Source organism: Convolutriloba macropyga, chromosome 6 (assembly GCF_964194025.1).
Source record: "Convolutriloba macropyga chromosome 6, txConMacr16.3, whole genome shotgun sequence".
In the NCBI taxonomy this organism is placed as follows: Eukaryota; Metazoa; Xenacoelomorpha; order Acoela; family Convolutidae; genus Convolutriloba; species Convolutriloba macropyga.
Genome location: NC_134473.1, coordinates 47,524,069 through 47,539,133, shown reverse-complemented (window position 1 = coordinate 47,539,133; position 15,065 = coordinate 47,524,069). Strand labels below are relative to the sequence as shown.

Below are 15,065 nucleotides of genomic sequence, written 5' to 3'. Positions count from 1 at the left end.
ATGAGTTGAGAAGTCCAAGAATACAAACATGAAAACCATTTGCAATAAAAAATTAACAAAGACACTAAAAACATGAAACACAGTACAAAAATAGGTTAAAAAAGCATCCAAAACGGTAAAATCACAAAAATACCACAAAATTGCAGAAAAGCAAAAAAGAGCTATCATTAGTGAGAATAACCACCAACAACAAAGAACGATATCAAAACTGTCATAATAAAATCGGTTAATTTTCGGAAAAAAAATGTTATAAAAGTCATTATACCAGCAGCTTTGAATATATAACACTAGATGCAATCGAACATGACTAATGAAAACTACACAAGAAACAATAATTAATGAGATTAAGTGACAGAACAAAAAATTTCAAAGGACAGGCCAAAAAGCTAATATTTGTTTGAAAGCAAGTAGTGCCGAAGTAGTGAAAAATGATTGATGTGAAAAAACCTTTAAAATCATTAATATATGATCCATACGAGAGCCATCTAGAGCTAACCATAATCGGACTAAGTGACAGAACAAAAAAAGAACTAAAAAAGATGGAAGAGTCCAAGAAACCGCTAATAATTTTTCCAAGAATAAGTGTCAATGTCATTAAAACCATTACTATGAACTCAAACTAGTAAATTCATTTGAAAACGCCTCAAAAGAGCCATTGAGACCTATCATTGATGAGAAAAAATAACAAAACAAAAGAGCAATAAGAAATCCAAGCAAAAAAAAGTTCTTTGAAAACCATTATTTGCAATTTGAGGGGTCAAACAGTGCAAAAATGCATTACTAAAACACAGGTATTGGCCTTAAAAAGCATTAGAAACAAAAAAGAAAACAAAAAGACCAGAAACATAGGTCAAATTGCCTCACGTGAAGAAAAATTCGCTCTCAAAAACTGAAGAGCCATTTAGACGCCAATCTCTCACTTCCCTCAAAAAGCAGTTTGAAAAAAATCGTGCCCTATAACTTCTCAAATGTCGTTCGGCTTGTTACTCCAGGGTGAATAAAATCACCACTCCAATTTTATTCTCATTGACAGGAAAAGGTGAAAAAAGTGTGAACAGAAAAAAAACAGCCGGAAGCCTCCAGAATCGACTCAAAATAAAATATAACTTAAACCTTAGCAAACTGCTAACTGATCTATGAACTATCAACTTCATCATACCATTCAATTTAAAATAGCAGTCTGATGAAAGAAAATATAAGGAAAGAAAACAAATTATGAAATTTTGCTGGAACACATTTTGAGTTGCGACTTCAAAACCAGTATTTACAATATATCAAATATGATTCAATTATGTTTATCAAACAAAAATCAATTGACGGGGAAACAACAACTATAGATCTCGAAAAAGGAGTAATACCTGTTAATTATTTTAAAAACTCTCCTATAACTGCAAAGTATACATAACTGTTCTCAACACACCTTAGCAAACAATCCTTGCTTATTCATTAGGCAATCAGGCAACCATGCGATACTCAAACGAACTTAAAAAACATTTAAACATGAGAACGAATTCAAAAGCTTCAAAAAATTGCAGAAATGATTATTTTATTTTATTAAAAAATGTGCTATCAAGCCTTTAATTGTTTTCACTTAGAAATAATAACTCTTACACCAATCCTAAGTAAACAATTCAATGTGACAAAATATTCTGAAAGTCAGAAAAACAGAAAAATTAGGCAAAAAACGTTAAAAAAAGAAGCTAAGCAAAAAAATAATTCAAATTTAGCCTGTTTTCTTCAACTATAACAAATATAAATTGAGAATAATGAGTTGAGAAGTCCAAGAATACAAACATGAAAACCATTTGCAATAAAAAATTAACAAAGACACTAAAAACATGAAACACAGTACAAAAATAGGTTAAAAAAGCATCCAAAACGGTAAAATCACAAAAATACCACAAAATTGCAGAAAAGCAAAAAAGAGCTATCATTAGTGAGAATAACCACCAACAACAAAGAACGATATCAAAACTGTCATAATAAAATCGGTTAATTTTCGGAAAAAAAATGTTATAAAAGTCATTATACCAGCAGCTTTGAATATATAACACTAGATGCAATCGAACATGACTAATGAAAACTACACAAGAAACAATAATTAATGAGATTAAGTGACAGAACAAAAAATTTCAAAGGACAGGCCAAAAAGCTAATATTTGTTTGAAAGCAAGTAGTGCCGAAGTAGTGAAAAATGATTGATGTGAAAAAACCTTTAAAATCATTAATATATGATCCATACGAGAGCCATCTAGAGCTAACCATAATCGGACTAAGTGACAGAACAAAAAAAGAACTAAAAAAGATGGAAGAGTCCAAGAAACCGCTAATAATTTTTCCAAGAATAAGTGTCAATGTCATTAAAACCATTACTATGAACTCAAACCAGTAAATTCATTCGAAAACGCCTCAAAAGAGCCATTGAGACCTATCATTCAAGAGACGAAATAACAAAACAAAAGAGCGATAAAAATCCAAGAAGAAAATTTCTTTGAAAACCATTATTTGCAATCTGAGGGGTCAAACAGTGCAATAATGCCTTACTAAAACACAGGTATTGGCCTTAAAAAGCAAAAAAGCATTGGTAATAAAAACGAAAATAAAAAGAGCAAAAACATAAGTCAAATTGCCTCACGTGAAAAAAAATTTGCTCTCAAAAACTGAAGAGCCATTTAGACGCCAATCTCTCACTTCCCTCGAAAGGCACTTTGAAAAAAATCGAGCCCTATAACTTCTCAAATTTCGTTCGGCTTGTTACTCCAGCGTGACTAAAACCACCACTCCAATTTCACTTCCCATTGACAAGAAAAGGTGAAAAAAGTGTGAACAAAAAACAGCCTGAAGCGTCCTGAATCGACTCGAAGTAAAATATAACTTATCCTTAACCAACTGCTAACTGATAGAACTATCAAGTCCATCACAGCATACAATTTAAAACAACAGTCTGATGAAAGAAAATATGAGGGAAGAAAACAAATGAAATTTTGCTGGAAAACATTTTGAGTTGCGACTCCAAAATCAGTATTTATAAAATATGATCTAATATGATTCAATTATGTTTATCAAACAAAAATCAATTGACCGGGAAAAAACAACTATAGACCTCGAAGAAGGATTAATACCGAGCAAAAAAAGAATTAAAGAACGAAAACTAAATAAAAACTTTTAATTATTTTTAAAACTCTCCGATAACTGCAAAGTCTAAATAACTGTTCTCAACACACCTTAGCAAACAACCCTTGCTTATTCATTAGGCAACAAGGCAACCACGCGATACTCAAACGAACACACAAAACATTTAAACATGAGCAGGAATTCAAAAACTACAAAAAAATCCCAGAATTGATTATTTTATTTTATGAAAAAATGTGCTATCAAGCCTTTAATTGTTTTCAATTAGAAATAATAACTCTAGCAATCACCCCAATTAAAGAATTCAATCTGACAAAATATTCTGAAATCAGAAAAATTAGGCAAAAAAAACGTCAAAAGCAGAAGCTAAGCAAAAAATAAATCAACCTTAGCCCGCTCTCTTCTACTAAAACAAATATAAATTGAGATTAACGAATTCAGAAGTCCAAGAATACAAACATGAAAACCATTTGCAATGAAAAAATAACAAAGACACTAAAAACATGAAAAACAGTACAAAAATAGGAAAAAAGCATCCAAAACAGCAAAATCACAAAAATTCCACAAAATTGCAGAAAAACTCTAATACCTGATCAGGTCAAAATAGCTCCAAAACATACAGATACATGTTAATATGGTTAAAAACGCCATTTACCCAAACATGTTAAGTTAAAAATAAAACCATGCTTCGAAAAACTGCACGCGATCAAAAAATTTTCAAAAGCTGATATGAACAAAAGCAAAATTCTTTCTTCTCTCCGCTCTCCATTTTTGTTCACCAACAAAAGAATCACAACTGTTGAACGTACGGCATTGACTTTTACATCCTGTTTCAGAACAACTGGAAGATATAAAAAACATAGCCGGAAGAATTCCAGAAACGACTCGAAGATGTCTTCGCCAAAAAGCACCATGCCGAATAACTAATTTTTATTTGCAGTATCAAAGAAAAGAAAAATTAACTTAATTGAAATGAAGAAAATTTAACTGAAATTTAAATAAAAGCAAAAGATCCGAAAATTCAATTATGATTTCAAATAGTAAAAGTACAAATACAAAAGAAGAACAAAACCTCAAGCAATCAAGACAACCTCAAAGCTCACCCAAGTTCTCATAAGCCAAAATAAGCACAAAAAGATCTCTAATTTTGAAATAACGCGAAAAATGTAAGAAATTATACACAAAAATAATTTTTCTCACTTTTCGTCAATTTTGCTTATTACCAAAGATCTTGTAATTAATTTGTAAAGGAAACTGCCAACGGTCATTACCCTTAAGTACAGTTACAAGCAAAAGCAAAGAAACACAAAAATGGGCCAAAAATTGCTAAAATAGCCTTAAAACCAGAGAAATACTTCCAAAAATTCAATTAGCGCAAAATCCCTTTAATAACCAAAAGCCTTCGGTACACTATCAATACAACTTGAAAAAAATAAAGTTGGTCAAAAACAACCTTTTAGACAACAGATGTGCCCGAAAATAACAGAACCGCTTGAAAAAGCCGCACGTGAACAAAATCGCTGATCGACAATTTTCTGACAACTTCATTTCTCGCTCTGCTCTATAATAAGGCATGACCAAAGGAACCATTCTCTTTTCTTCGGTCTTCGAATTCGGTCACTGAAACAACTTTTTCAAACTTTATTCACTCCCTGAACTTCCAGTTTTCTTGCCCGCTCACTTATCAAAAACAAAAAAGCCGGAAACGACTCGGAGTAGAAAACTGATTACCCTATCTAAACGAATGAACTTCATAATTGCTTCTGATAATGAACTTGAAACAAATTGACAATGGAAAAGTAACTGACAACAAAAACTGATGAAGAATCTGCGCTTCCAAAACAACGACTGGCAAAGAATTTTTGACTCAGTTAGTTCTCTTTCACTGTACGACTGCCAATCGACACAATAAGCGACAAAATACTTCATAGGGAGAAAACTGAGGAAAACAAAAGAATTGAAGGACAATTATTAAACAAAAACTTCAAAGAACGAAAAAAAGAAAAAAGAAACCCAAAAAACTGAGAAATTTGTATTTTTATTTAAGTGAACAGTGACCTCTCTGACTTCAATGGCACCTTTTAGGGCGAAACTTATAAAATAGCAGAACAATACAGATCAAACAAGAAAAACTATAGCGAGAACATTAAAATGAGCAAAAATATTAATACATAAAAAAACAGACAAAAATCGGCCAAAATTTGCCTAAAATTACTCAATTATCTTTGAAAAAAGACTCAAAATCAGTCAATTTTATCAAAAAGCTACCAAAACAACTAAAACAGACAATTTGAACCACATAACTCCCCAAATGTTTCAAAAAAAATTTGAAGAAAAATACAAAAACTGCTAAAAAAGCGTTTAACATGGCGAAATGGAAAAGATAGCTCAAAATTGAATCGAAAACATCATTGCTTGATTCAAATGGTCAGAAAAGCTTTTTCAAACGCACTTTTACTAGTTTGGGTAAACGATTCAAATATCCTTGACAGAAAAAATGGAGTTTAAACTTTAACTGCTTTGCAAACTCAGATATAAAAATTGAAAACTTCAAGCCACAAATTGTCTCAGAGAAAAAACTTTGAACACATCCTCAAAGATGATTTCAGATCTACAAGAGTGGCCTAACAAATGATCTACAAATTTCAGATCTACAAAAAATTGGCCTAACTGACCAAAAAATTGCAGATGTTTCAAAAGAAGCTATGATTGACAACAGTTCAGCAAACCAAAAATAATCAGTCGGCTGAAAAAGTGGTAGGTGATATAATACTAAACAATTGAACAGTAGTAACCGAAAATAATATCACATGATCAACAATTTCCTATACTACAGAAAAAAAACTTGAACTTATATGAGGAAGAATAGTCAGTAAAGTAATCAAACACAATGAAGCAAACCACCACTGGTTTCAACTTACCAGCTATGCCCTTTTCTCCTTTTGTCCCAAACCCAGGAGCCCCTGGAACTCCTGCTGGTCCGTCAAACCCAATTGGTCCCGGAGGACCCATCATTCCTGGCAACCCTGGAGAACCTCTGAGACCTGGTCTACCTGGTAGACCCACAGGACCCATGGGACCTGGTAGACCCTGGGGTCCTGACATTGACAGCTTTCCAATTCCACCAGGTGGGCCCTAAAAGAAGGAAAGTTCCAGAAAATGAGGAGACAAAACAAATACTCGGGTGCTAGCATCTGCTAGCTTTAACGCCACAAACAAGAGTTGTAGCTACTTAAGGTATACACGTACGCTAAGCCAAAATTCTCACACAACAATAATGCATGTAAACTAAAACATTTTCAGATAGAAATCTATTTTGACGAAGCATGAGGATTATTGAACCCCCGAACTTCGTCATGATATATTTCTGATGAAACTTTTTTTACATGCATTATTTATTGTTTGAGATTTTTGGCACAGCTTAGATGTTTATATAGTCGTTAAGTAGCTATAACTCCTGTAGTGTAAGTGTTACCTCCTGAATGTCAAGAAAGTGTCAACTGTTAGTAGTCAGAAACTTTCAAAATAATTAAAAGGGATCAAAAACTAGACAATCGAAGATATAGAAATCATCGTACCATAATTCCAGGCAATCCTCGAACTCCTGGAGGTCCTGTCTCGCCTTTCTGGCCCTGAAATTTTCACCCAGTTGTCAAATTGGGCAACTGCAAGACACAAGAGAAACAGGCCATCTTGTTTCGCTTGTAAAATGTTAGAAGAAGCTGTTTCTAGAAGAATCTTGGAAGATATCACAAAACAACCTGTTAAGATATACGAAGTAGTTATATCGGAGCAAGATTGGGGGGGGGGGGGGGTAAAAGGATGTACCTATGTATTAACATTAGGTATAGCCTATTTTGGTCCAATTTCCGAAGATGTACCTAAAAAAGAGAGTGAGAACAATGGACCTGTCATCTTATCATAATTACCCAGAGGTAATTATCTTAATTACCCCAGGGAAATGCATCCGCTCTAATGCACTGCAGCTAATCTTATCTACTTAATAAAATATATCTGCAGAACTTTTACTTTCAAACATTTCATTTACGCATATTTTTTTCATATTACCAATTATCAATTTGTTTTAAATTTTTGATTATTAATGAAGTTTTGCTTTCAATAATTTCAAATTATTGGAAGTTTTTCGCAAAAGCTTCTTGAAAGTTTTTTTTGAAAATTTCATTTTTTTTTCAATTTTTTTACTCATGATGTGAAAGCATGCAAGAAACCGATTTTTTGGCATTTTCTTTTGGTAGTTTCTGGTTTTTTTTTCTCGGTAGTTTCAGTTTCAAAACCCGAAACCGTTAAAAAAAATTGTATATAAAGTTGTTCTAATAATCGGTTGAAATTTTTTAACACAGATTTCAATGAAAAATACTAAAACACAGAAAACCATCACTGAATTTTTTTTTGTTTTTTTTTCGTAATTTCAGATTCTGAAACCTCAAACTAAAAATTTGTTTTTGGTCGAAAATGTATGCTACAGTAATACTTTAGAGGGTATTTTTCGAAGTGAAGTTCAATGGTGGTAATTTCACAGTCAATTATAGATTATGGGTTTGGGTTTTTTGTAGTTTTAGATTCTCAAACCTCAAACTACAAAATAGTTTCATCGCGACTGGTATGCTATATCAACTCTCTATATGTTGTTTGTAAACAAAGCATGTGAAAGTGACTCCTTTAACTCTAAGAAGTTTCACTTTTTGGTTTTTTCTGAAGTTTCAGCTTCTGAAACCTGAAACCTCAATCTATTTTTTTTGAAATTGTTTGTTACGGTACATCTTTATAGTGTAATTTTTAACGCAGAATCCAATGGGCATCATTTAAAAGTCGTGAAATGAGGACAAGTTTGTATTTTTTGAAGTTTTAGAATCTGAAACTTGAAACCAAAAAAAGTTTTTGTTAAAAAATACTCAACTCTTGTAAAAAATACCCTATTCTTGAAAAAATGAAAAAAAAACCAATTCATACCAAAAAATACCAAATTCAGGGCAAAAGATACCCAATTCTCGCCAAAAACATTGAATTCTTGTTCAAAATAGCCAATCGTTGTCAAAAAATACTCAATTATTGCCAAAACTTACCCAATTGTTGTCAAAAAATAACCAATTCTTGGCAAAAAATTCCAAATTCTTGAAAAGCAAACACTCCATTATTTTGAAAAATGCCCAACTATTGCCAACAGATCCCAGGTTTGGTGAAAAACACCCAATTCTTGACACAAAACATCCAATATCTGCGAAAAATTGCGTCATAATGATGTCATTTTTATTGTAGTGTTCAAACAAAAATTCAACTCATTGTGCGTATTTTCCTTCTCTTCAACAACACAGCTATAGTTAGCTTATTCATTCTTTTTCAGAGACAATTTGAATCTGCTTTTCCTACAAACCTAAGTTGTCAGTTATAAACATTTCAGTGGACATTCTTCATCTCTATTACAGCTTCCTTTTTCCAATTCCAGGTAAGTCACCTCTGTTATAAAATATGAAAGCAGACCAGAAGAAACGAATAAAGGGCTATTATAATCATCGCACTCATTCGCAAATAGCATAGCATATTAGTTCTTCAGAGACAAAGACTTTGGAATATTTGTAACTTCAGTTCTTTTAGGGGTTCAACCGTCTCCATTCTCAATTCCGAGGCAGCTTCTGGTCTTCATTATTGCAATGGAGAATTTGCCTGAAGTCTCTGTTCCATACAAAGAGACAACTGTAGACTTCTACAAGAACTACATCGAAAACAAAGCTTTACAAATCTCAGACAACAAGGAACTGAGCAGATCGGTCCGTGCACGATTCTGTGATTATGAGTTGTCCTATAGACAATGTAAAAATCAATTGGGATATTTTGAGGAGGAGAGAGAACTTAAATTTCTCTGGTGTGTGTCTGACGAGTGTGACAATTTGCAGGAGCAGAAACCTGATCGGGATTGTGACGAGTGGGAAAATGGGTCATTGACAGAGAGTATTATCGCAAGTATAGAAGAAGAGAACGCACTTGACCCCAAGTTGACAACAAAAAATCTGACCAGGCAGTCCCTTTTGCGTGTTTTTCTACAGACACTGGACAAGATGCATTGAAAGAAGTACAGGGAGCATCGAGTGTTGAAAATACTTCAATCAAGTCTGCCGTAACCATCCTTAGTCCTGTACTCAATGATTATACAGATTACCAAGATCATATTTTATCTAATGAAGCAAGTGAAAAAATATCTGAAAAAACTTCCCTCAAATCTGAGCAACCAGCGTCTTGTACACAAAAGACTGTCAAGAGAAGGGCTCCTGATGTCAATAACCCTGAAAGAGTGGGAAGTAAAAATTCAGATGGTGATAAAAACGAAGACAACATGTGTCCTCCATCGAGCAAATTGAGACGAGCTGCTGAGTTGTATAGTTACTAAAATAGCAGGTTGAGAAGTTATTTCTTTGACTGATTATCTGTTTGTATTTCCGGTATAATTTCAATTCCAAAAACTGTTATTTCCTGGGGTGACTAATTGACTGTTTTGATTTGTAATATTCTCTTTTTACACTCAGAAAAAGCTGAGTTTCATGTATGCTTTTGAATTGATACTTTGATAATATAATTTTTTTGAGTTTTACAAATGCATTTTCGAAATTAGTTTTATTTAAAGTTCAATTTTGAATTAAAATTTATGTCAAAAAATGCCTGTTTTTGTAATATCTGTTTTTTTCTCTCAAAAATGGCGGTTAATGACGAAAAAGGATTGTTTTCATAAAATGTTTTTTCAAAAACGCGGGTTTTTTTGGCTTCTGCAAGGAACTCCCGGCAGCTGATACTGGATGATGCAAAGCGATTACAGTGACAATTTCGAAGCAAACTCCAGCAGCAATTCTTCCCATCAGAATATTGCAATAAGCGTGCTGCCTTTGATAATAGATTACCTGGTCATATAAAAGAAGAACTTTTGGCAGGAATTTTTAGAAATAGATACTCATACAAGTCTTTAAGAATAGAATTGTTTTTTTTTGAAAAGAAGTTGAAAACCTTTTGCATAATTTTTACTGTTTCGAAAAAAAATATTCTTTTACTATCCCATTTTTTTCAAAAAAGTCGTTTTTTTACAAAAGGTTTCTCTTCATTTTTCCACTTGTCAGTTTTTTATAAATTTTTTAAGGTGAAGTTTTGAATTGAATCATTTTTTCAAATGATAATCTTTTTTACTAATGATTTAAAAATGATTTTTTTTTTAAAATTGTTGTGTTTTACACACTGTTTATAAACAAAAATGTAAATCTTGATGTTTTTTTATTTTTTATTTTTCCTTTTTTTTCTGTTTTTTAATTTTTTTACGTAAAAATTTAAATTTAATTAATTTTGTTTTTGAAAAAACAAAGTTTTACTAGAATAATTTTTCTTTCAAAAATGCCGTTTTTTACATAAGGTTTTTAACAAAAAATGCAACTTGTGTTGTTTTTTATTTTTCTATTTTTCGTTTTTTCTGCTTTCGAATTTTTTTATGTAAAATTTAGTTTTTTTTGAACAAACAAGTTTTACTAGAATAATTTTTCTTTCAAATATGTCGTTTTTTACATAAAGTTTTTACCAAAAAATGCTATTTTTGTTTTTTATTTTTCTATTTTTTCAGTTTTTGAATTTTTTTTAAAATTTTTTATTGAATTATTTTTTTTCTTAAAAAATGTTGTTTTCTAAAACTTTTTTTTCGAAAATGCTGTTTTTTACATTATGTATTTAACAAAAATGTCAATTTTGTTGTTTTTTACTTTTCTGTTTTACCTTTTTTCAGTTTTGGAAGTTTTTTTGTAAAATTTTTAATTTAATTTTTTTTTGAAAAAATATTGTTTTAGTAAAACATTTTTTTTCCAAATGTCCTTTTTCGCATAATATTTTCAATAAAATATGTAAGTTTGATGTTTTTTCTTATTCTATTTTTCAATTTTTCAGCTCTTGATGTTTTTTGCAATTTGTTTAGCAAAGCAGAAAATTGTAAAAATCAATGTATTACAATTTTTACAAAAATCAATTATTTAGTACAATTATTTATTACAAATTAATACACATATTAATAAAGTTTGCGGAAATCTATAACAAATCAAGCTTTTGATGACAAGCATATTTGTTTTAATTTTTCATTTTAAACAATTACATTTTTATTGATATCATGTTGTTCTTGAGAAATTCCGATTTATTCATCGTCTCATGATAAACATACTTCAGAGTAAACCCCGGGGTACCGGTGTCGCGTGGTGACAATTACTGGCGTCAAGCATCCCTAGCGTACATATCTGGATGTTGTTCGGAAATAAAATATCGTTGGGCGCGCAGAGCGCGCCTCGCGGCAGAGCCGCGATCAACGATCTTTTTTTTCCGAATACATTGATTTTTACAATTTTCTGCTTTGCTAAACAAATTGCAAAAAACATCAAGAGCTGAAAAATTGAAAAATAGAATAAGAAAAAACATCAAACTTACATATTTTATTGAAAATATTATGCGAAAAAGGACATTTGGAAAAAAAAATGTTTTACTAAAACAATATTTTTTCAAAAAAAAATTAAATTGAAGTTTTACAAAAAAACTTCCAAAACTGAAAAAAGGTAAAACAGAAAAGTAAAAAACAACAAAATTCACATTTTTTGTTAAATACATAATGTAAAAAACAGCATTTTTGAAAAAAAAAGTTTTAGAAAACAACATTTTTTAAGAAAAAAATAATTCAATAAAAAATTTTAAAAAAAATTCAAAAACTGAAAAAATAGAAAAATAAAAAACAAAAATAGCATTTTTTGGTAAAAACTTTATGTAAAAAACGACATATTTGAAAGAAAAATTATTCTAGTAAAACTTGTTTGTTCAAAAAAAAAATTAAATTTTACATTAAAACATTCGAAAGCAGAAAAAAGGGAAAATAGAAAAATAAAAAAACAACACAAGTTGCATTTTTTGTTAAAAACCTTATGTAAAAAACGGCTTTTTTGAGAGAAAAATTATTCTAGTAAAACTTGTTTTTTCAAAAAAAAATTATTTAAAATTAAAATTTCACTTTAAAAAATTCAAAAACAGAAAAAAGGAAAAACAAAAAACAACACAAGTTGCATTTTTTGTTAAAAACCTTATGTAAAAAAACGACATTTTTGAAAAAAAAATTATTCTAGTAAAACGTGTTTTTTCAAAAAGGAAATTAATTGAATTTCATATTTTACATTAAAAATTCAAAAACAGAAAAAAGGAAAAATAGAAAAATAAAAAACAACACAAGTTGCATATTTTGTTTAAAACCTTATGTAAAAAACGGCATTTTTGAAAAAAAAATTATTCTAGTAAAACTTGTTTTTTCAAAAAGGAAATTAATTAAGTTTCATATTTTACATTAAAAAATTGAAAAATAGAAAAAGGAAAAATATAAAAATAAAAAACAACACAAGTTGCATATTTTGTTTAAAACCTTATGTAAAAAACGGCATTTTTGAAAAAAAAAATTAATCTAGTAAAACTTGTTTTTTCAAAAAGGAAATTAATTAAATTTCATATTTTACATTAAAAAATTCAAAAACAGAAAAAAGGAAAAATAGAAAAATAAAAAACAACACAAGTTGCATATTTTGTTTAAAACCTTATGTAAAAAACGGCATTTTTGAAAAAAAAATTATTCTAGTAAAACTTGTTTTTTCAAAAAGGAAATTAATTAAATTTCATATTTTACATTAAAAAATTGAAAAACAGAAAAAAGGAAAATTAGAAAAATAAAAAACAACACAAGTTGCATATTTTGTTTAAAACCTTATGTAAAAAACGGCATTTTTGAAAAAAAAATTATTCTAGTAAAACTTGTTTTTTCAAAAAGGAAATTAATTAAATTTCATATTCTACATTAAAAAATTGAAAAACAGAAAAAAGGAAAAATAGAAAAATAAAAAACAACACAAGTTGCATTTTTTGTTAAAAACCTTATGTAAAAAACGGCATTTTTGAAAGAAAAATTATTCTAGTAAAACTTTGTTTTTTCAAAAACAAAATTAATTAAATTTAAATTTTTACGTAAAAAAATTAAAAAACAGAAAAAAAAGGAAAAATAAAAAATAAAAAAACATCAAGATTTACATTTTTGTTTATAAACAGTGTGCAAAACACAACAATTTTAAAAAAAATCATTTTTAAATCATTAGTAAAAAAGATTATCATTTGAAAAAATGATTCAATTCAAAACTTCACCTTAAAAAATTCATAAAAAACTGACAAGTGGAAAAATGAAGAGAAACCTTTTGTAAAAAAAACAACTTTTTTGAAAAAAATGGGAAAGTAAAAGAATATTTTTTTCAAAACAGTAAAAATTATGCAAAAGGTTTTCAACTTCTTTTCAAAAAAAAAACAATTCTATACTTAAGGACTTGTATGAGTATCTATTTCTAAAAATTCCTGCCAAAAGTTCTTCTTTTAAATGACCAGGTAATCTATTATCAAAGGCAGCACGCTTATTGCAATATTCTGATGGGAAGAATTGCTGCTGGAGTTTGCTTCGAAATTGTCACTGTAATCGCTTTGCATCATCCAGTATCAGCTGCCAGGAGTTCATTGCAGAAGCCAAAAAAACCCGCATTTTTGAAAAAAACACTTTATGAAAACAATCCTTTTTCGTCATTAACCGCCATTTTTGAGAGAAAAAAACAGATATTACAAAAACAGGCATTTTTTGACATAAATTTTAATTCAAAATTGAACTTTAAATAAAAGTTAATTTCGAAAATGCATTTCTAAAACTCAAAAAAATTATATTATCAAAGTATCAATTCAAAAGCATACATGAAACTCAGCTTTTTCTGAGTGTAAAAAGAGAATATTACAAATTAAACAGTCAATTAGTCACCTCAGGAAATAATAGTTTTTGGAATTGAAATTATACCGGAAATACAAACAGATAATCAGTCAAAGAAATAACTTCTCAACCTGTTATTTTAGTAACTATACAACTCAGCAGCTCGTTTCAATTTGCTCGATGGAGGACACATGTTGTCTTCGTTTTTATCACCATCTGAATTTTTACTTCCCACTCTTTCAGGGTTATTGACATCAGGAGCCCTTCTCTTGACAGTCTTTTGTGTACAAGACGCTGGTTGCTCAGATTTTAGAGAAGTTTTTTTAGATATTTTTTCACTTGCTTCATTAGATAAAATATGATCTTGGTAATCTGTATAATCATTGAGTACAGGACTAAGGATGGTTACGGCAGACTTGATTGAAGTGTTTTCAACACTCGATGCTCCCTGTACTTCTTTCAATGCATCTTGTCCAGTGTCTGTAGAAAAACACGCAAAAGGGACTGCCTGGTCAGATTTTTTGTTGTCTAACTTGGGGTCAAGTGCGTTCTCTTCTTCTATACTTGCGATAATACTCTCTGTCAATGACCCATTTTCCCACTCGTCACAATCCCGATCAGGTTTCTGCTCCTGCAAATTGTCATACTCGTCAGACACACACCAGAGAAATTTAAGTTCTCTCTCCTCCTCAAAATATCCCAATTGATTTTCATACATTGTCTATAGGACAACTCATAATCACAGAATTGTGCACGGACCGATCTGCTCAGTTCCTTGTTGTCTGAGATTTGTAAAGTTTTGTTTTCGATGTAGTTCTTGTAGAACTCTAGAGTTCTCTCTTTGTATGGAACAGAGACTTCAGGCAAATTCTCCATTGCAATAATGAAGACCAGAAGCTGCCTCGGAATTGAGAATGGAGACGGTTGAACCCCTAAAAGAACTGAAGTTACAAATATTCCAAAGTCTTTGTCTCTGAAGAAGTAATATGCTATGCTATTTGCGAATGAGTGCGATGATTATAATAGCCCTTTATTCGTTTCTTCTGGTCTGCTTTCATATTTTATAACAGAGGTGACTTACCTGGAATTGGAAAAAGGAAGATGTAATAGAGATGAAGAATGTCCACTGAAATGT

At 30.4% G+C, this 15,065-nt stretch overlaps 1 protein-coding gene across 2 annotated transcripts in view; it reads right to left on the bottom strand.

Annotated features, from left to right (window-relative positions):
- The window catches only part of LOC142341717 (uncharacterized), a 188,137-nt gene that overhangs the window by 147,929 nt on the left and 25,143 nt on the right, over positions 1-15,065 (bottom strand). For both annotated transcript variants that reach the window (XM_075392882.1, XM_075392881.1), the window contains exons 12-13: positions 6,711-6,764; positions 6,054-6,267 (exon numbers count right to left, since the gene is read on the bottom strand). In XM_075392882.1, coding sequence (XP_075248997.1) covers positions 6,054-6,267; positions 6,711-6,764 — 268 coding nt within the window. The remainder of the gene's footprint in view (positions 1-6,053; positions 6,268-6,710; positions 6,765-15,065) is intronic.